The 21,145-nt window shown below is 41.3% G+C and overlaps 1 protein-coding gene and 1 long non-coding RNA gene across 2 annotated transcripts; one reads left to right on the top strand and one right to left on the bottom strand.

Annotated features, from left to right (window-relative positions):
• Positions 1 to 1,365: 1,365 nt before the first annotated feature.
• On the top strand, positions 1,366 to 21,145 carry LOC112155919 (glycogen phosphorylase, muscle form; the record flags this gene model as incomplete). Its single annotated transcript, XM_024287961.1, is given in 20 exon segments — positions 1,366 to 1,608; positions 2,633 to 2,734; positions 6,601 to 6,679; positions 7,740 to 7,843; positions 7,940 to 8,071; positions 9,559 to 9,670; positions 9,792 to 9,874; positions 10,673 to 10,816; positions 12,060 to 12,152; positions 12,291 to 12,437; positions 14,829 to 14,992; positions 15,819 to 15,933; positions 16,072 to 16,173; positions 16,252 to 16,399; positions 16,478 to 16,536; positions 16,608 to 16,749; positions 17,504 to 17,711; positions 19,007 to 19,141; positions 19,301 to 19,367; positions 21,133 to 21,145. Coding segments are annotated over 20 exon segments (2,392 nt in total), but the record flags the coding sequence as incomplete, so codon positions are not given.
• Positions 14,404 to 14,833, bottom strand: LOC118600058. Its single transcript, XR_004949631.1, has 2 exons — positions 14,529 to 14,833; positions 14,404 to 14,435 (listed from the first exon to the last, which is right to left on the bottom strand). It is a non-coding gene; the product is annotated as an uncharacterized LOC118600058 (long non-coding RNA).

The following is a 21,145-nucleotide window of genomic DNA, read 5'->3' as shown; positions in this document are numbered from 1 at the left end:
TTGAATAAAAGAAAACACCTAATTGAATTTTAATCTTAATTTCTTGATAAATTACCTCCATCACGAGAAAAATGCCACAAGAACATGCTAAAAACACTACTTTCATCGTCTTCACATTTAATCCATGGTTTCAACAGTCATCAACTTCAAGTAAGATTAGAGTTTTTAACTAAACTAAAGATTAATGAAAGAAAAATGTTCAACCTCGACTAAAATGTTAATTCCCAGAATTTACAGTCAAATGTGTGAATGACAAATCACACATTCATTGTCTTTAGATAAGTGTGTGTGCATTTCTGAAAAAGAAGACACTTAAACTGTGGTGGCAGTGTGATGGTCTGGGCCAGGGTTAATGTTTCTGATCCTGGTTGATTTGCCATGATTGAAGATAACAACACCTGATAGGCATCAAATGAGCTTGATGCAGACTGGCCTTCAAGAGCAAACACACCTGAGCTGATGGCGGGAATTTCACCTGGAGAGCAAATACAGCTTTGAAGTGGATTAGCTAATGTTTAGATTTGAAGAAGTGGTTACGTTACATGAGCACTGTCTAGAGTTTATTTATTTTTGGTTTAAAAAAGAATCACGTGTTCATATAATCACTAGTATATCTATGGCTTAACTTTAGCGTAGTTCTTTCACAGATTTCCACATGTCACTCAGACAAAAGCTCAACTTAACCACATTTGTGATTCATTTCATTTGTGCAGAAAAAAACACTCAAAGGAATTGGTAACCAAGGTTATGATCTATACTACAGTTACTTTTTCTCAGATATCTATCTGTCAATCTATCTATCCTTTTTTTCTTTCAAGTCAATCTATTGCAGCCGGAAAGTGTTGGTGTATTTTATTTTGAAAGGAACTTGCATGTTTCTCATAGACTGTGTATAAAATAATTTTTACAGTCTATGATGTTTCTCTGGCTAGACTTCAAAGTTATTTGGAAATATGTATAAAACCCCTATTATAATTAAATATTGTAATCATTTAAACGCTAAATTTCTGTGTAATGCCACAACAACATCAGTAAAATATATTTTCTAAACATTACAGTGAGACTTTGCGACTCTCATTGGGTTTGCAGGAACTGAACCGAATGGTTCTTTTAGCGTCAAAGGCTGCAGAACAGTGACTGTAAAATAGAAAATTTCAATAGAACAGTTCTCATATCCAGTCAAAGCTACTCCCGTTCAGGCCTTTGAGGAAGTTTTACTTTGAAACGCCACCGGAAGTAGTGCCAGTTTTTTTCCGCGCTGTGGCTGGAGTGAGACCGGAGCGTCAGCAGCAGCCAGAGGCAGCTCAGCACAGGCCGCCGGTAGTCCTCCTCCACGCTCTGACCTCCACGCACACCAGCACCGCCATGGCCAAGCCGCTGAGCGACCACGACCGCCGGAAGCAGATCTCCGTCCGGGGACTGGCCGGGGTGGAGAGCGTCGCCGACCTGAAGACGAACTTCAACCGACACCTTCATTTCACCCTGGTGAAGGACCGGAACGTGGCGACCAAGAGGGACTATTACTTCGCCCTGGCCAACACGGTCCGGGACCACCTGGTGGGCCGCTGGATCCGGACGCAGCAGCATTACTACGAGAAGGACCCGAAGGTGAGCGATGCTGCGCGGCTGCGCTGCAGCACGTACGCCGCTGAGCGGAGCGGGGTGGGAGGGGCCGCGCTGCAGGGTCACAGCTGATGCTTGGCCCGTGCGCGTGCATGCCACTTTGCTGTTCATATCCATTTATAGTCACACCGCGGCTCCGCTGCGCGCACGCCTCGGCGCTTCAGCTGTTGCGTGCAGATGTGCAGCCGCTGCCGCCGCCGCCTGACCTTGACACGGCCGCCGCCGCAAAGCTGCATGCGGCCTGCGCGCTGCGGCAGACAGTCAGCTGCTCCTTAACGGGATTACGCAAGAGGTTTTCTTCAGCTGGCCCGCCCCCTGCCATCAGAGCAGACAGTGACTGATGAGCTGCTTTAGATAAAGTCTGCAGTCAGCGGCAGCTCCACCTGCGGCTGCAGCTGCTGTAGGTCTGCGCTGCAAAGGCCTCCTCCTGTGGTTACGAAGGAGTTAAAGCACCAGTGTTAACTTCATCATTCATACTTGTATTGTTTCATGGAGGAAATAAAGAAAGTTCTAACAACCCCCCCCCCCCCTTTTCGTGTTCATGTTTGCTCAAAACCTGTTAAGATTGCAGAGAACTTTCTCTATTGTTAGACGTGACAGAAACATCTTTATCTATTGAGCAACGTCTACCTTTATCTGCGTCTTTTCTGACCTGCCTGATTGTTCAGCAGCAGGAAGGGACAGAATGTCACTGGCAGAAGTCCAGTGACACGGCCATACAGGCACCGTGGCTGCAAGAAGTTGTTGAACTTCAAGAATTTTAAGTGTAAATGTTAGAAAAATGTTTGACATTTTTAAGGAGGTAGATCTCCTCCACAGAGGGCCTGTGTCTTCATGCTGGTGAAGTGAAGAGGATGCAGCAGCCAACTTTTGAAACATCTTGCTTTGAAACATATTTATTTTATGCATTCATGCTTTTAAAGTGATTCTCTCTTCAGTAAGTTACATTTGGAACACATTTGGAACAGCTTCAATCCAGCATCTGTTTGCTCTCCTGTCCCTCCTGCAGCGGGTCTACTATCTATCCCTTGAGTTTTATATGGGACGCACTCTGCAGAACACCATGGTGAACCTGGGCTTGGAGAACGCGTGTGATGAGGCCATCTACCAGGTAAAGGCCGTTTGCTACTTTGAATTTGTGCTTGGTAAAACATAAAGTATCAAACAACCCTTCTCACAATTAGCCTTAAATGTTTTGGCTTAGAGTGAATGGTAACTGTGGATTAGCAGGGATTTAAGCTGTAGACCTTTGCAAGTCTTCAGGAGACTTGGTGATGTCACTCACAAATCTACTTTAGGAGATGAGACTTTACACTCATTTACTCCCAAACACCAAATGATACAATTTAGTTTAAAACAAACCAAAAGTATTACAAACATTACACAACATTATTTTGAAGAATCTTCCTGAAGGTTGAATGTTGATGTTTGTGGTGGTTGGATTTGGTAATGGCTATATTGTGTTTTTCTATCATGCTCCTTCATATAAAATTTGCAGGCAGTCCCATTCACACAGTCACACAATGATGTGTTTGCTGCCAAACACTGGCACCAACCACGACCACCAGGAGCAATGTGGAGTTCACCATCTTGCCCAAGGACACTTTGAAACATGTGTATGCTGGGCGAGAACCCTTCAACCAGAGGTCAGCTGGTCTAGCTGCACCACGGCTGCCCCATTTGCTGGTAGAGGTGAGGGTGGTTAGACTCAGTTGGCCCAAACGTACTGTGAGAGTCTTTTGGAAATGTCTGGCTGGGTAACCTCTAACCTGGTACTGAGGGAAGCTGAGTGGACCATGTTTTCCACAGATTTAGTCAATATTGCTGTTAGAGGCTGTGGCTGTAGGGTCTCTGCTGCAAGTCAAGGGGGCAATCAACAATTGCGGTGGTGTTCATGGGAAGAACAAGAGGTCATCAAGCTGAAGAAGGCTGAAGCTGGCTGGATTGGGACTTCCAGAGCAACTGACAGGTATCAGCAGTCCAAGTAGCATGCAGCTCAGGTAGTTGCATTCTCTACAGGGAAGAACCGTTAGTTGTCTCCAATCAAATTCTGGCAAACCAATCAGACAGGGCAAGTAGTTCTCTTCCAACACTGTCTAGAATGTGAATGATAAGGTGTTGGCCTTCACTGAGGACATTTTCAAGAGGAGGAAGAAACCCTTTTAGGATCCTCTAAATCCGCCAACACACCTTCAACAGAGCAAGCTGAGCCTGAGGACCCGGGAGTGAACCTCCACCCAGGTTGGATGTCAAAAAGCAAGTATCCAGAGATAGATGAGGTCTGCTCCGAGTACCTCAAGTCTCTGGATGTTGGATGACACACTGGACTGGCAGAGCAGTGTGGTGGTCCCTCTTTGGGTGTGGGAATGCTCCAACTAGAGAGGAATTGCACTACTCAGTCTCCTCTAGGAAATCTACTTCAGGATACTGGAGAAGAGAGTTTGACAATAGTCAAATCTCTGACTCAGGAGGAACAGTGCAGTTTCCATCCTGGTCATAGAACAGCGGCTCAGCTATACATTTATACAGAGAGCTTGAATGGTTATGGGAGTTCTCCAAACCACATGTGCTTTGAGGATTTGGAGAAAGAGTTCTATCTTGCCCCTCATGGCACTCAGAGACTCTCCAGAAAGGTGGCATTTTGGCCCTCCTACTAATGGTCATCTGGACTCTGTACAGTCAGGCAAGGAGTTTGGTTTGTATTGCCAGCAGTAATTTAAATCTTTTCCAGATGCTTGTTGGACTCTGGCAATAATGCTTGGATCTGTTCATGATTTTTAAGGATAGACATTCTTGGTACAGCCTGTGACTGGAGAGAGTTGGTTTGGGGACTTTCAGGTTTTCCTCTTTGCTTTTTGCAGAGGACACTGTTTTGTTAGTTTCATTGAACCAGGACCTTCAGTGTGCACTAAGCCATTTCTCAGTAAAGTGTGAAGCAGCTGGATCTCCAATTTGGAGGCCATGGTGAGAGGGAGAGAAGGGCTTTGGCATGTATGTATGTAATGCTTTTCTACCTTGATTAAGGCCCTAAGTAAACTTACAGCCACATGTCCATTCACCCAGGCACAGACACATCTCACAATGAGAGCTGCAATGCAAGGGGCTATCCAGACCCCAGGAGCACCTTTCATTGCATGTGATCAGTGTTTTGCCCAAGGACACTACGTGGGCAGACAAGGCAGGGACCAAATCTGCTACTTTCCAGTCAAAGGTTGACTTCTCTATGACTGCAACAATGTTTGTTCCCTCATTTAGGATCTTGAGGCAGAAGCTGTCAGGGTCTTGTTCACGAGTGAGGGAAGGCTGGAACGGGAGACTGACTTCACCTCGAGATTGGTGCAGCGCCTGCAGAAATGTGTTTGCTGAATTAGTCTGTTGTGGTCGAGAAAGGAGCTAAAGCGAAAAGCAAAGAAAGCAATCTACTGGTCAATCTTTGTTTCAACACTTATCTGTGATCTTGAGCTTTGGGTCATAACCAAAAGATCCTAAACACTGAGTTTTCTTTGCAGAGTAGCTGAACACTACTTTAGAGAGGAGACGAGGAGCTCTGTCAGGCCAGAGCAGCTCAGAGTAAACCTGGTACTCCTCCACACTGAGAGGAGCCACTTGAGGTGGCTCAGTCAACTCTTCCAGATGCCCCCTGGACAATTCCCTGGAGACGAGTTTGGGGTATGTTCTGCTAGGAGGAGGCCTGGGGACGACTTGAGACGGAGGGACTGTGTTTCTCGTCTCGTGGTTCTACCAGCAGAACTGGAGGGAATTCCTGTAGAGAGGGAGGTCCCTGTCTAAGCTACCCGCCCAGGACCAGTGGGGGGAATTGGATGGATGTCTGATGTTTGACACAATTTTGCGACTTTGGGATGTTGTCCACAACATGAAAGCGTGATTGTTGATTTGTAAAAACAAAAGTGCATCTGTCTTGAGAGAAATCCCATTTTACCTCCTCAAGTTACTGAAGATCAGGAAGAAGCTCATTATTTCAGGGGGAAAAATGTGACTATCCCCCCCAAAAAATAAAAAACAAAAAAAAAAAACAGAAAGAAAGCCATCCGTTCCCATAAATATGATGCAAAAGTAAACGAAAAACATAAAAAGTCAGAACTTTTCAGTTAAACTTAACAAAAAACAGTGATGTTGGTCTTCGACATGAGCAGGATGTTGCTCCTTCGTGGGCCCAACAATCTCCCCCCATCCGCCTACTAGACACCACCCCCAAACTCATCTCGAGGCACTTCAGGAGTACTTGATCTCCAGATTGGAGATCACTAACATAGACTGGGGAAAGGAAGTTCTTTTTATCCCTAGGGGGGTTTCATGCAGCTGAGTCTATAGCAGAAAAAACAAAAGCTATTTTAAAATCTCCATCCGCATACTACAAGTTTTTTCTAAAATGGGAAAAACTAAGCCTGAAGTGGAGAGATTGTAGTCTGTAAGTGTCTTGCTCTGAAGACAGAAAAAGTCATTTCAAAAGGAGAGATTAAAAAGGAGAGAAAAGTTAACCAGCAATGTCAGGAACTGTAATGAGTTGGGCTCCACAGTGTTGAGCCTTAAAACTAGAGAGGCCTTTTGCCCCTCGACCTCTGAGTTCAAACTGGGAACTAACTGTGCTGCCTGATTACTGAAGGCTCTGCCTCTCACCCAATCAGGAACCCAGGAAACATAAAGTTACACTGAAGCTTTGATTTTTCATGTTGTTTCATCACAATGTCATAGTTTAGTCAAATCTGATATTTAAAGTGAATTGCATCTTCTAGTAATATTCATTGAAGTAGGCTCAGATGCCCTCTGAGTTTTTCTACAACATATTAAACACTCAACTATGAGTTAAGAGACTACAGAACACACATCATCAGTGCACTCAGTGGAATGCTTGATTGAGCTCATGCAGAGGAATAACTGCATTTACAAATGTTTTGTTTTCCCTGGAACATCATGGTTGTTGTCTTCCCTTCCACTCATGAAACCTGTGTTTTTCAGTTGGGTCTGGACATGGAGGAGCTGCAGGACATTGAGGAAGATGCAGGGCTGGGCAATGGAGGACTGGGGCGCCTTGCTGGTGAGCTGCAGACAGGCTGAGAGTTAAACATCTCCATGTTTTTAGGGCTCTGAACTAGGGCTGCCACAATTAGTCGACGAATCGACTATTAAAATAGTCAACAATTAAACTAATACATGATTAGTCGTTACTTTATATTACATGGAGTCAGAGTGTAGTAAAGTTAAACAAAGTTGTGAGCGTTCAGCGCAAAAAGATGAACTTGTTATATTTTAGTCATTGAGACTAAAACTTTATCTTTAGTAAAAATAGTTCCTCGTTTCAGATGCCAAGTCTTTAAATACAGTTTATTTATGGGCTATATTTTCATCTTTTATAGTAATAAAAAAAAGGAGTTTATCTAATATTTTACCAACATGCTAATGTTTTTTTTAGGATAATTTATAGTTTAACTTCTATTTTAGCTAAAGGCTAACGTTTCTTACAAATGGAGAAGAGTAACTTTAGGCTATTTTGGAGTTTAGCTTTTATATTAGCAACATGTTAACGTTTTTGACAAATTTAGTTTACTGATGAATTTTAGGCTATTTTGGAGTTTAGCTAGTATTTAAGCAACAAACTAGCCTTTTTGGCTAATTTGGAGTTTATCTCATATTTAAGCAAGACTTAACATTTTTGCAAAATTAGCATGTATTAGGGATTTTAAGCAATTTTACTACAAATTTGTCAGAAATTAGGTCAACTTCATCGCTCTTTCATAGTTCTTTAATGAAATTTCCAGTCTTTTAGCCATTTTAACATTTTGCAAACAGCTTTTGTAATCCCTTCATCAATTAAAGTCGATTGCATCAGCATCTTCAGTCACTACTTTCAGTAAAAAGCATTCACACTAGCATTATTGCAGGTAATGCAATATATCTAGTTTTTAGTTAGTTTAAAGCTAGTGATGGCTAAGAGGTGTCCCTTACATCCTCCTTACGCATGACCCAATTAGTCGACTAGTCAGAAAAATAATCAGTGATTAGTTTATTATTAAAATGATCGTTTGTGGCAGCTCTACTCTGAGCAGAGTTAATTACCCATAAGCCTCCTCTCACAACGCTCCGTGTCTCCTTCTCAGCCTGTTTCCTGGACTCCATGGCCTCTCTGGGTCTGGCTGCTTATGGTTACGGCATTCGCTACGAGTTTGGCATTTTCAATCAGAAAGTCATCAACGGCTGGCAGGTATGAATTCAGGCTGCCAGGTGTCTTTTCCTGACACCTCATTTGATGCGCCGTGTGTTTTCAGTAAACTAAATGCCACTGCATGTTCCCTCTCAGGTGGAAGAGGCTGATGATTGGCTGCGCTATGGCAACCCATGGGAGAAGGCCCGCCCTGAGTACATGCGGCCTGTGCACTTCTATGGCAGAGTCCAACACACGGCTGAGGGAGTAAAATGGGTCGACACTCAGGTTAGTTTTGGTAAACTACAACCGGACTCTGGCACTGATACAGAACCAAAAAGCAGCACTTAAAAGATGTCTTTTTAGAGAAGCAGCGAGTGAAAATGTAGCTAGTGGGAGTGCATGTAAACAGAGAACGCGTAGCAACAAGAAGAGGAAGTGGGCCAGGGCTGCCTTTCACCAATAGTCCCACCCACAACTTTTCTAATGAGCTCCTGTTGCTCTGCAGAGACTATGTCCTAGAAAATGACAGTTTTTTTCTAAATTTTGGCTAAGAACTGCATCATCATAATTCAAGCCCACTGGGAATGCTTTGAAAATAGATCAAAGATGATCAGAGTGAAACTTAAACTGAACTAAGAATCAAAGACTTTCACGTCTTTACCAGAGGAAAAGTCCAGACTGTTACTGCATGTCCACGGTGACGTCTTTGCTTCAGGATGGCGGTCGCTCTTCATGTTGGTTTGTTACGCTTTGTTACAGAAATAAACTTTCTGATGGACTCTCCAAGTTTAGCCAGCTCATATGCACATCAACTGTCAGCTGAAGTCCAGTTTATTGCGTGTCCACCCCTTGGATTCAATCTGAAGGTCATACTGGCCATCATTAACCCTGTAAAGCCCACTACATCAAATGATTGACAGAAAATTAAATTTTTAGGATATTTAAATATTACAATGTGTGACTTGGCAAAAATATTGTTTCTGGGAAAAAAGTGCATTATATAGCCATTGTCTCAAATTTGATCCACAAATTTTAACATGGTGGAACTTCACAATAAATAATTAACTATCAACAAATTTAGCATTTTTTCAATACAGCAAGTAGTCATGATGAGCTAATCCCAACCTGAAGTGTTGAAAATTAGCAAAAAATGTTCTCGCCAAAAGTGTTTTTCAGACGCCATGGTGGCAGCCATTTTGAAATGAGCAGGAAAAGAACTTCTACTGCCCCTAGTGGAATGATAGTGCACTGCACGGCAGAAAACATGGACCAAGTCATATACAATGGGTTTCCCAAGGGTGACCAAGCAGGACAGCTGGATGCTGACTCCATTCTAAGTCCATATTTGAAAAAAAAAAAATGCAGAAAAGGGGGCGGGGCTAGTGGAGCTAGAGATCTGATCAGTGGAGATGTGGCTTCAAATGTTGAACTTCTGCAACTTGCACCACTTGGCCAATCACAAAATTCAACTGTAATACCTCGATTCAACCTGTAGGGCGCAGAACACATACAGTTTTTGACTATATTTTCAAGAATTAAACGTTTAATTTAATTAGTCAAAAATGTGTCAATGACCAACAGACAGCACTTTTAAAGACCCATCTATAGAGATCAACAGACAAAAAAAGTTGATTTAGGTTTTGGTGACCCTTTAAGGAAAGTTTTAGTTATGCTAATAAGATAGGGGTCTCAGAATGACATGCATCAAATATGATAGAAATGGTTATACAGGGTTTGGTGACTGAAGTCTTGTACCTTCTTCTGGAGTTTAGGTGGTTCTGGCTCTTCCTTATGACACTCCTGTTCCTGGATACAGAAACAACATCGTCAACACCATGAGACTGTGGTCTGCTAAGGCCCCCTGTGACTTCAACCTCAAAGACTGTGAGTGCTGGCTGACGTTTTCTTGGCTTCAAAATGTCTGCAGAAGGTTGCTCATAGAACAGTAATACTCCAAAAATCCAACAATTTTGAGATGGTTTCTATTCTATTTGTTGATCCTCAGTTAATGTTGGAGGCTACATCCAAGCTGTGCTGGACAGAAATCTGGCTGAGAACATCTCCAGAGTTCTCTACCCCAATGACAACGTGAGTCGTCTCTTTCTACACAGACCTGCTGTCACTGTCTTTCAGACCTGAATGCAAAAGTAGCAACAGTTTCCTAAAAACTACAACGTTTCAAAAAGCTCAAAATACAAAAGCAACTGGATTATTATTATTCTTTTTTTCACATCCATTTGTTTTAGTTTTAAATACTGAAATCCAGAGGGGAATGTTTTGTGTTTTCACAAAGCAACAAAAATGTGTTTTGTTTTGTGAGGAAAAGCTGGGAGGAGGCAGAAAATGATGATCAGTTCATCTTCTGAATGCACCAGTCTCACTCCCCAAACACGTACAACAAAGCTTTTGGAAGTCTTTGTTCAGCAAACATGTATATATATATACATGAAAATGACAAACCTGTCACTGATGTACTTGAGAGCTAAGTACAGGTATTTTGCTGTCTTTAGATTTCCAAACTTGATGCTGTTTGTGTTTATCTGTGTTCTTCTGGCTAACTCTAACCCTCATAGGAGGCTGCATGCTTCCCGTTTGGAGCATGTTTGTCTACAGCTGATGCAGCCTTTGGTCTCATGTGTATTTGTCTCTTCTGGACCTCGGGTGTCCAAAGTCAGTCCTCGAGGGCCGGTGTCCTCCATGTTTTCCAACCAACCTGCCATTGAAGCTCCTTATTGGCAAAAACACACCTGATGCAGGTAATCAGCAGCAGATGAGGCAGGAAAACCAGCAGGAGGCCCTCGAGGTCTGACTGTAAACAGCCCCGTCATAGACCAGGTGACCAGCAGCAGAGACTGACCGTCAATGGGACTGTAACTGTTGTTTCAGTTCTTTGAAGGGAAGGAGCTGCGGCTGAAGCAGGAGTATTTTGTGGTAGCAGCAACTCTTCAAGACATCATTCGCCGATTCAAAGCCTCCAAGTTTGGCTCCACAGAGTTTGTGAGGATGGATCTCTCCGCTCTGCCAGACAAGGTGCCGTCTTTAGTTCTTGATTCAAGATAGTTTAGAGGTAGGATCTTATTCCTGTAGGTATGAATCAAAAGCTTTTCTGAGAAGTCACAACAAACATGCGGCTAAACCTCTGAAACAAAAAAAAAGTTTCACTTTGTTCTTAATAGTGCTGTCATTTGATTATTTTTGTGGGATTCATTAATCGTGACCTGTAATTAATTAATATAATGAATCGATTTCATTTTACCTAATAATTGCTGTCAGAAGCCACGTTTTGAGGTATTCTCTTCAAGTTTGTGACATTGTGGTGCAGTAGAAGATCAAAATAAAACAAAAAAATGTTGTTTTTTTCTTATAAAAGACTTACAACCTTCACTTTGATACCACAGAGGGTTAATTTTTTTTTTCCAAATCTTGAACAAAAAAACCATCAGACTCTGAGAACTCTTATTAACTTCATCAGTAGAAAAACTTTCCTGAGAAATCCCCAAAATATTGAACACAAAGTCCTTATTGATGTCATGATCCAGATGTTGATATAGTACATTATTCCAGAGTTGATCACAAAGCACGACAGTAGAAAAACATGGGAGTGATTTTATAGGTTCCTTTAACCTATTTGTGTGAATTTGATCATTTAAAAACTGGAATGAAGCAGAAAAGAAATAAAGGGAATCTAAGAAGGAAGAAATGAAACATCGCGGAGGAATTGAACTATTTAGAATTTGTTATCGTCTTAAATGAACTTCAGCTTCATCATCTGGACAAAAACGAGCACTAACAGGATAACTTTCCCTCAATCGCACAAGGGGCCAAAATCCAAAACACACGTTAGGTTGAACAGGATAAACATTTACTGAACACTCTAAAACGACATTTTTAAAAATATAAAACTGTAACTTTTAAACATAATTATGAATAATAAAAAGGCAGGAATATTATTCCGATCACCGTTCTCAAAAAGGAACTAGAGCAGAGCACGGTTTGCATGCCACACGCTGAAGCCGTTACCATGACAACGCGATGCACCACATATCAAATATAGCAGGACTGAAGTTCTAATAATTGATTTGATACTTTACTTTTTCTTCATTGACCGCGGGATAAAATGCTCCTCCAGGTGTGCAGAACACGGAAGTTACCATCCAACGCTAAAATGAGATTAACGAGATAAAAAAATAACGCCTGTAATTAATTAATGGTGATTAACGTGATAATTCGACAGCCCTAGTTCTAAATCCATCTGCTGTTTTGGGGCCTGCAGGTGGCCATCCAGCTCAATGACACCCACCCGGCTCTGGCCATCCCTGAGCTCATGAGGCTCCTGGTGGACATCGAGAAGCTCTCATGGGAGAAGGTAAAGATTTGCTTTGCAGGTTTTGTCTCCTGCAGTGAATCTAAATCCTTGTTTTCATGTTTCTATGAGTTACATAGAAACTCAGCTTCTTCAGTCAGGAGGATGTAAACAGAGTATCTTCATGTTGTGTGAGTCCAGGCTTGGGACATAGTGATTCGTACGTGTGCCTACACTAACCACACCGTCCTGCCGGAGGCGCTGGAGCGCTGGCCCGTCGACCTGTTTCAAAACCTGCTGCCCCGACACTTGGAGATCATCTATGAGATCAACAGGAGGCACATGGAGGTGAGGGGAACTTCTGCTCTGGAATGTTTTCGGTTTATCCAGCGTGAGCCGAAGACAAACCTAAAGGCACTATGAAGATTGTGTTGTTTCACACCTTATAATCAGCGTGAAGTGAAACAATAGGGACTATTTTAACACCAAGACTTAAAACCTGCAAACATACTGTTTTCTACCCGAGTTTCAGCAATAACAGCCCTAATATATGTGTATATATATATATATATATATATATATATAAAACACACACACGATTATCTAACTTGAATTAATGGGTTAATAATAATTAACTGTAACTTAATTAACATAAGTATTACTGTAGACTTCTGCTTCTCTTACTGTTGATGTGTTTTGTACGCTCAAATTACCTTTTTGGGTTAACACAAAATTAAAAAATTTCAGACAATAAAAATAAAGCAAAATGTCTCTCTGGTCTGTTTTTGTCATAAAATGTGCCTAGTAAAACGTTGTGATTATTAGTGATCAATCACAACTCAAAAGTGTGATTAATCTGATATATGTTTAGTCAGTTAACAGCTGTAATTGAAAATAAATGCTCTAAATGTACATTTGTGTTTGATTACATATTGGGATTAGTCACAGATAATAAGTTAAGATAATAAGAGGCTAGCAAAAACTGTACTTAATAAACTTTTAAGTATAAATTTTTTCCCAGTTTGTGATTAATTAGTTAATTTTATTAAATCAATTCATGGCCATAATATATATATATATAATATTTATATAAATGTATAAAAAACGATGTAAACTTCTTTTAGTTTTGACAGCAGCTCATTTAGGCAAAGCAAGGCAAGTTTATTTGTATAGCACATTTCATGTACAGAAACAATTCAAAGTGCTTTACATAAAACATTAAGAGAAACAATCAAAAGAAATAGTAAAAATGTGATCATTAAAATAAAATTAAATTTAAGTTTCTTTCAAAATAAAATCCACCCAACCTGTCAGACAGTCCTGCAGGTCCTGACCTGATCAGACAGTCCTGCAGGTCCTGACCTGATCAGATCGTCCTGCAGGACCTGACCTGATCAGATCGTCCTGGAGGTCCTGACCTGAGCAGATCGTCCTACAGGTCCTGCCTGACCTGATCAGATCGTCCTGGAGGTCCTGACCTGATCAGATCGTCCTACAGGTCCTGCCTGACCTGATCAGATCGTCCTACAGGTCCTGCCTGACCTGATCAGATCGTCCTGGAGGTCCTGACCTGAGCAGATCGTCCTGCAGGTCCTGACCTGATCAGATCGTCCTGCAGGTCCTGACCTGATCAGATCGTCCTGCAGGTCCTGACCTGAGCAGATCGTCCTGCAGGTCCTGACCTGATCAGATCGTCCTGCAGGTCCTGACCTGATCAGATAGTCCTGGAGGTCCTGACCTGAGCAGATCGTCCTGCAGGTCCTGACCTGATCAGATCGTCCTGCAGGTCCTGACCTGATCAGATCGTCCTGGAGGTCCTGACCTGATCAGACAGTCCTGCAGGTCCTGACTTGATCAGATGGTCCTGCTGCAGCAGATTGACTTGAATGTTAAAAAGTCAACATGGACATTTCTATCTTTATGACTTTGATACGCTTCCATTCTTTTTCTCCTTTTACTATTGCGTATAAATATTGACGTCAAGACCCATTTGAAATAAATCTCTCTGTTATAATCTTATTCTAATTATGAATCACTCTGACAAAAAAATGAAACATTTTACCATCATTTTGCTCAGTTATCTGAAGTGTTAAAACTCTAAACATTAATGACAAAACTAAACAAATGAACAAAAACATTATTCTTACTAATTATCAGCCAGAGTCCCAACAGAGGGATGAAGGAGCTGCATGGAGCTCCAGAGCCTCAGGGTGCAGACCTCTGGTCTGAAATGTTAGATTCTTCCTTTTTTTGTACGTATTCATTCTATGAAGGAGAGATCCTTTTCTGAACTCACAAACCAGAAAACACACACTCCTGCTAAAAAACATCAGCCTTTATTGTTATCTGTGAAGAGAAGAAAGCAAAAAGTAAATGCAAGTCACTTTATAGGAAATGTACAGTTTTGATTAGTTTTTACTGCAGATTAACAATACATACATTTCATTGTTGCTCAAGAAAAGAATCAGTAGGAAGTTGAGTTTTGATGAATGACACCAGAAGAACTGGAATGAAAACCATGAGAAGTCTGGTGAGACCCAAACCTATTAGTCATTAAAGAAAATCAAAAACTGCCCTATGTCACTCTAAAGTTTAATTTCAAGTGCAAATTCATTCTTTTTCATGATTGTAAAGACACTATAAACTTAGTATGCTGTTTTGAGTTAAGAGATGTTTCATAAATGTTGTTCTGGTGCTTTTTTGGGCTCAGACTCTGAAGGTTTTCTGTTTTCTCTCCAGCGCATCTCTAAGCTCTACCCTGGAGACGTTGACCGCATGCGCAGAATGTCCCTAATTGAAGAAGGGGACGTCAAGAAAATCAACATGGCTCATCTGTGCATCGTGGGCTCTCACGCGGTCAACGGAGTGGCTCACATCCACTCTGACATCATCAAAAGCACTGTGTAAGCCAGGAGTCTGCAGGCTGCAGCTCCAGATCCACACGTGGCTCTGTTATCTCTCCATAAAATAAGTCATGGAGACTGCTGATCCAGACATGTCGACCGTCAGAGTCAGCAGCTCCTTAACCAAAACTACATAAAGAAAACAAATAAACAAAGCCTCTAAACTAAGACTACCAAGATCCAACCCCAAACTAAAATAACAAAACCCAGCAGTGTAAGACTGATGAGGACAAATAGGGGAAAAGAACAAAAAATAAAATAAAATGACAATTCTTAATTAGTATGTATTTAATTTAGTTAAATGTATAAACTGATGTCTGAGGTTCACATAGATGATAAACTATGTAGGTTTTTACATCCTGTTGACCTGAAGACATCTTGTTTGATCAACTCTACCTCCAGAATGAACAGATTTTATATGCAAAACAAAACTTTGGTAAAAAGTTTGATCTTTTATGAGTTAAAAGCACATATCATCTTATGCTGAACAACATTAGCTACTAGCTGTCCAGAGCTGCACTGAGATGATCCTGTTTGGTACAGAGTGTCTTTTATAAATAAGTTGTATCCCAAAACATTTTGAGAGATGCTAGTTTCTTTTTATATTTTTGCTTTTGTTCGTGCCAAAAAATAGACTTAATTCATTTTTTTTTTTTTAAAGAAGGCCATGAATGCAAATAAAATTTCTTAAAGGCTGAAGTGACTCCTTCTCGGTTCTGATCAGTAGAAAACGATCCCAAATGGCTCTTTCACTGTTAAAGGTTACTGACCCTGCTCTAAGCAGACTGGGGGTTGAGTTTGTGACGGCATGTTTCTTCTTTCCCAGATTTAAGGATTTCTACGAGATAGATCCTCACAAGTTCCAGAACAAGACCAATGGGATCACCCCGCGGCGCTGGCTGGTCATGTGCAACCCGGGGCTCGCAGAGGTCATCGCCGAGGTGCGTTTGGGTTTCACTGTTAAAGGTTTGGAACGGACAAGGCTTTGGGTCCACACAAACCAGATTCATTTTTAAAGAAGAAATGATTATGTAGCATGGGCATAAAGAAGCATTTGTTCTTGTTTGGTCAATTCTCAGAGGATTGGAGAGGATTACATTCGGGACCTGGACCAACTGAAGAAGCTGCTGGACTTTGTAAACGATGAGGCTTTCATACGAGACGTTGCTAAAGTCAAACAGGTGAGGACTTGGATTTCACAAAGTGAAACTGTTTGTTGTTGAAATCTCCTTTCGACATCCCTGTGCTCCGAATGTAAGGAAAACAAGCTGAAGTTTGCTGCCCACCTGGAGGAACACTACAAGGTGAAGATCAACAGCGAGTCCATGTTTGACCTCCAGGTGAAGAGGATCCACGAATACAAGCGGCAGCTGCTCAACTGCCTGCACATCATCACTCTGTACAACCGTAAGAGTCAACCGTCTTCACCCGAAAGCTTAAAACTCCATGTGAAAATGAACTGTTAAAACTGTGTGGTTCATTCAGGCATCAGGAAGGAGCCCAACAAGAAATGGACACCAAGGACCGTCATGATTGGAGGAAAAGTAAGGAACACTCAGATGTTCAAACATCCACATTTGGATTGTGTCTCCTAACGAGAGTTTTCTGTTTACAGGCAGCTCCAGGTTACCACACAGCCAAGATGATCATCAAGCTCATCACGTCCATCGGTGACATCGTCAACAATGACCCTGTTGTGGGAGACCGCCTGAAGGTCATTTTCCTGGAGAACTACAGAGTCACTCTGGCTGAGAAGGGTAATGAGGGAGTGAGATCATCAATACTTTTAAGGTGGAATTGATTGATATAAATACATATATATGCCATATACCAGTTCTTACCAGATAAAATTCACAATAAAAGTTCAAAGCGGCTGATGGGAAAACTCTGATGACCCAGCACTTTAGCAGCATTTAAACGCATCATTTACACACAAATCTTGGAGACGTGAAAAGGTTTGTGTGTCATTTTTTTGTATTGGTGTGTACTTTCTAAAATTGTGTGTGTAGGAGCCAATTTGAATTTCTAGTTTTAAGTTGGTCTAAGTTCAAAATCTTCATGCATAAATTGTATTTGTAAGTTTTTGATACCTGAGTGTACATGTGAATACACAAGTACACAAGTAATACACAGAAGAAGTAAGCTTATGATTGGACGTCTTTTTGTTTGCATCCCATGGACATAAAAAGACAGGCGGTAGAAAATGAAGTCTTAATTGATTTTACACTTTTTAACCAACATAATCTGGTTCATATCTGATTTTCAAGCAGTACTGCAGTTGCTCAATTAATTTTTGATACGTATATATTTTTTACATCCCTAACCGATGCTGCTGTTACTCCCACTACCTGATCCATTTTTCAATACATGTCTGTTATATTTTAAATCCCTAGAAAATAGTAACAATTTAGAGATATTTTTGACACTGTTACTTATTTTTAGTCAGAACAATCTACTTCGTACCCATCTGTAACACCACTGTAATATAGCCTTTATGTCTGTGTGGTCCAGTCATCCCTGCAGCCGACCTGTCGGAGCAGATCTCCACTGCAGGTACCGAGGCCTCCGGCACCGGAAACATGAAGTTCATGCTGAACGGGGCTCTCACTATCGGCACCATGGATGGAGCAAATGTGGAGATGGCTGAGGAGGCTGGAGAGGAGAACCTCTTCATCTTTGGCATGAGAGTACAGGATGTGGAGGCTCTGGACAAGAAAGGGTATGTTCTAACTCTAAAGGAAAATGTGTCATTCTGATCATTTTGAGCCTGAAGAATTACTACTGTGGAGCAACAGCACTAGAAAAAGTTAAAGGGTAACCAGGTTCCATAGTAACCATAGTTCTTGCACTATTTACAGCTTAGTTTTTAGAGATAGTAAACATGTAAATATACCACACCATCAATCATTTTAAAAGCTTTAATTCAGGTCATGTTCTGTGAAAATTGGTTTGAAAATGAGGGAGCTAACCTGATTTTTGAGGTTGATAGCTGCATGTCTTACATCTTCCATTGACTCTGTACATAGAAATGGCGCCTGAGCGCGCACGTTTCTGTCTATAGCAGCGAATAGACAAGGGCCAATCCAGTAATATATATCAAGGCTCAAGACGCTGCTTTTGCAATGCCCAACAGCGGGGCTGCCGGTGCAGCTGAAGGTTTGCAGGTCTAAGGAGACTAGAGTCTGAGAGGGGTAAAATGCTGCTAGTATCATAGCTAATAAATGCTAACGTGTTAAACAAACAATCCAGAGTGAAATGTTCATTAAATCCATCACCAGGACGGAGTTTACTGGATTCAATGGCAATTATACTCAACTTCAGTTCCCTAACTTCCAAGTTCACTGGAAAGTTGTGTAAGCTAGTAGATTTTTGACAATTGAAGGCAATACACCTACGAGCCATGCTAAAGCTAACAACCAACTGTTGCAGAATCAAAGATGGGCGGGGCTTTTATACTGGAGCTCTGAGCAGGATGAGGTCAAACTTCTGGGACTTAAACCAGTTGACCAATCACAAAACTCAACTGTAATGAATGTTGTATACTTGTATAGACCTTTCTACCCTCCTTCGAGGGCCCAAAGTGCTTCACAGTCACAGACCCATTCACACATTCACACACTGGTGGTGGCTCCGCTGTCGAACACTGGCGCCAACCTCCCACCAGAGGCAGTTCGGGACACTTTGACACATGGGCGGGCAAGGCGGGAGGCGAACCTGTAATCTTCCGATCAGGAGTCGACCGCCCTACCGCTGCACCACGGCCGCCCGATGCCTCAATTCAACCTGTTTGGACTATTTTCAGAAATTAAACAAGTTTACTTTAATTTTTCAAACATTTGTCAACAACCAACAGACAGCACTTTTAAAGACCCATTTATAGATGTCAACAGCCGAAAAAAGTTGATTTAAGGTTTGGTTATTCTTTAAGAACAGCTATTGCAATATTCAAATGATGTTTTTATTACTGTTTCATGCTTTCAAAGAGACAGTAAAAGACGTTGTTTCACCTCTTAGCTATGATGCTGCGTCGTACTACAACCGCATCCCAGAGCTGAAGCAGGCAGTGGACCAGATCTCAGAAGGCTTCTTCAGTCCAGACCATCCGGGCCTTTTCAAGGATCTGGTCAACATGCTGATGCACCACGACAGGTTGGAGCTCACAGCTGAAATGGAAGAATCCAGACTCATGGATCCATGTCTGACCTGTTAAATCAGAATGTTTGATGTGAAAGAAGGAATGATCAAAGACATGAGTCTGTGGTTGGAGATGAAGGAGTGATTCGGACTCTTTACGTCAATGTGTTCCAGGTTTAAGGTGTTTGCAGACTATGAAGATTACATGACGTGTCAGGAAAAAGTCAGCGCTCTCTACAAGGTCAGTACAAGGAAAATCAAATCAAAGCTATCATAACATTTGCTGAGAACTGAGCAGAATCCTTAACACTGGAGCTCTTTCATTTCACTGAACCCTTTTTTTCATAGAACTTCCAACAATACCTGAATATATATAATTAAATAAAGTCAAACTAAAATTTTAAATCACATCTGAGAGCCCACGAGATTTGAGTTGCGACCCACAAGATTTGGGTGCGAACCATGAGATTTGAGTCTCGACTCACGAGATTTAGTCGTGACCAACGGAGATTTGAGTTGCCACCAATTAGATTTGGTTGTGACTAGGGATGTCCCGATCAGGTTTTTCTGGGTCCGATTCGATTCCGAGTCATTTGATTTTGTGTATCTGCCGATAACGAGTCCTAATCCGATACTTTTGTAACACATTTAAAACATGAACAAATTAAATAAAATGTTATCCCTTATATAAATTTCATTAACCTTTTATCATTAAAAACTTTAATAGAAAACTTTGTAGCTTAAATAAACAATTAAAAATAAAACAAGTAAACTAGGAAAAAAATAACTATTTTCTCGTTATATAAGTGATAATTAGTCACATGAGAAAGTTTAGTGACTTTAGCTTTAACATCTTTAGAGCTATTGAACATTTTTGACCAAATCTGATTCCTGTCCTAAATTTAAAATTCTAAGAAATTAATGATGACTTTGTTCTAGCATGAATTTGATGAGTGTTCATGAATAGCTGATATAATTAGAACCATTTATTAGAAAAAAAGAACCATTTATTAGTTTCTTTGTTTTTTAAAGGCTATTTGAGTTTTTTAAGTTCCTAAGACATCACATTTTCGGTTTTATTACCACAGTAGTTAATTTTCTTAACTGTTATTTCTCTGTCAGATAAATAAAACAGGCTTATCATAAGACAGCTGGGGTCCTAAGGAGTTAAGTCACAGCGCTAGCATGTAGCAGTTAGCAGCTGCTGTTTAGTCATCAGTCTGTCTGCAGCACAAAGAGCTTCACATTAAAAAGAAACTAAACTCTGTCTTTTTTCTGTTAAAATGCAGAAAACCAAGACAAACCAACTCAGACACTTGCTGTCAGTTTAAAGTGTTTTCAAAAGAGTTATTGATCCCAGAAGTCTGAATCTGTGATCTACTAGCTAGCTTGACCTATTGTTTACGTTAGCCTTCTGCTTCAGCTGCTGCCGTTTTCTGCTGCATTTTTTGGCAATTACATTTGGTGATCTGTTTATGATCTGTTCTAGTGAAGTATCTATACGGAATAATATGCCTGAAATATAAAGTGCTGATCATAATATGAATAAATGAAATTTCCGATTCTGATCGGGAGACTATGTCTGATTTCGATCGAGTCATGAAGTACGTGATCGGGCCCGATTTCCGATCACCTGATCGGATCGGGACATCCCTAGTTGTGACCCACAAGATTTGGTGGTGACCTAGGAGATTCACGTCGCGACCCTCGAAATGTGGTTGTGACCAATGGGATTTGGTCGTGACCTACGAGATTTTAGACACGGCCCATGAGATTTGAGTGGCGACCCATGAGATTTGGTCGTGACCTACGAGATTCAGGTCGCGACCCCCGAAATGTGGTTGTGACCAATGTGATTTGGTCGTGACCTACGAGATTTTAGACACGGCCCATGAGATTTGGTTGCGGCTCCACCAGAAATAGGTCAGAACTGTTTGCAGCGCCTGCTGTCTGTCAAACGCTGTTAGTGATGGACGAAGTTTTACTAACGGTTTTTCTGTGGTCAGGACACCAAAGCCT

The sequence above is a fragment of the Oryzias melastigma genome, linkage group LG18 (assembly GCF_002922805.2).
Source record: "Oryzias melastigma strain HK-1 linkage group LG18, ASM292280v2, whole genome shotgun sequence".
NCBI classification, from domain to species: Eukaryota; Metazoa; Chordata; class Actinopteri; order Beloniformes; family Adrianichthyidae; genus Oryzias; species Oryzias melastigma.
Note: the sequence above shows the minus strand (reverse complement) of the source record. Positions and strands in the feature narration are given on the sequence as shown.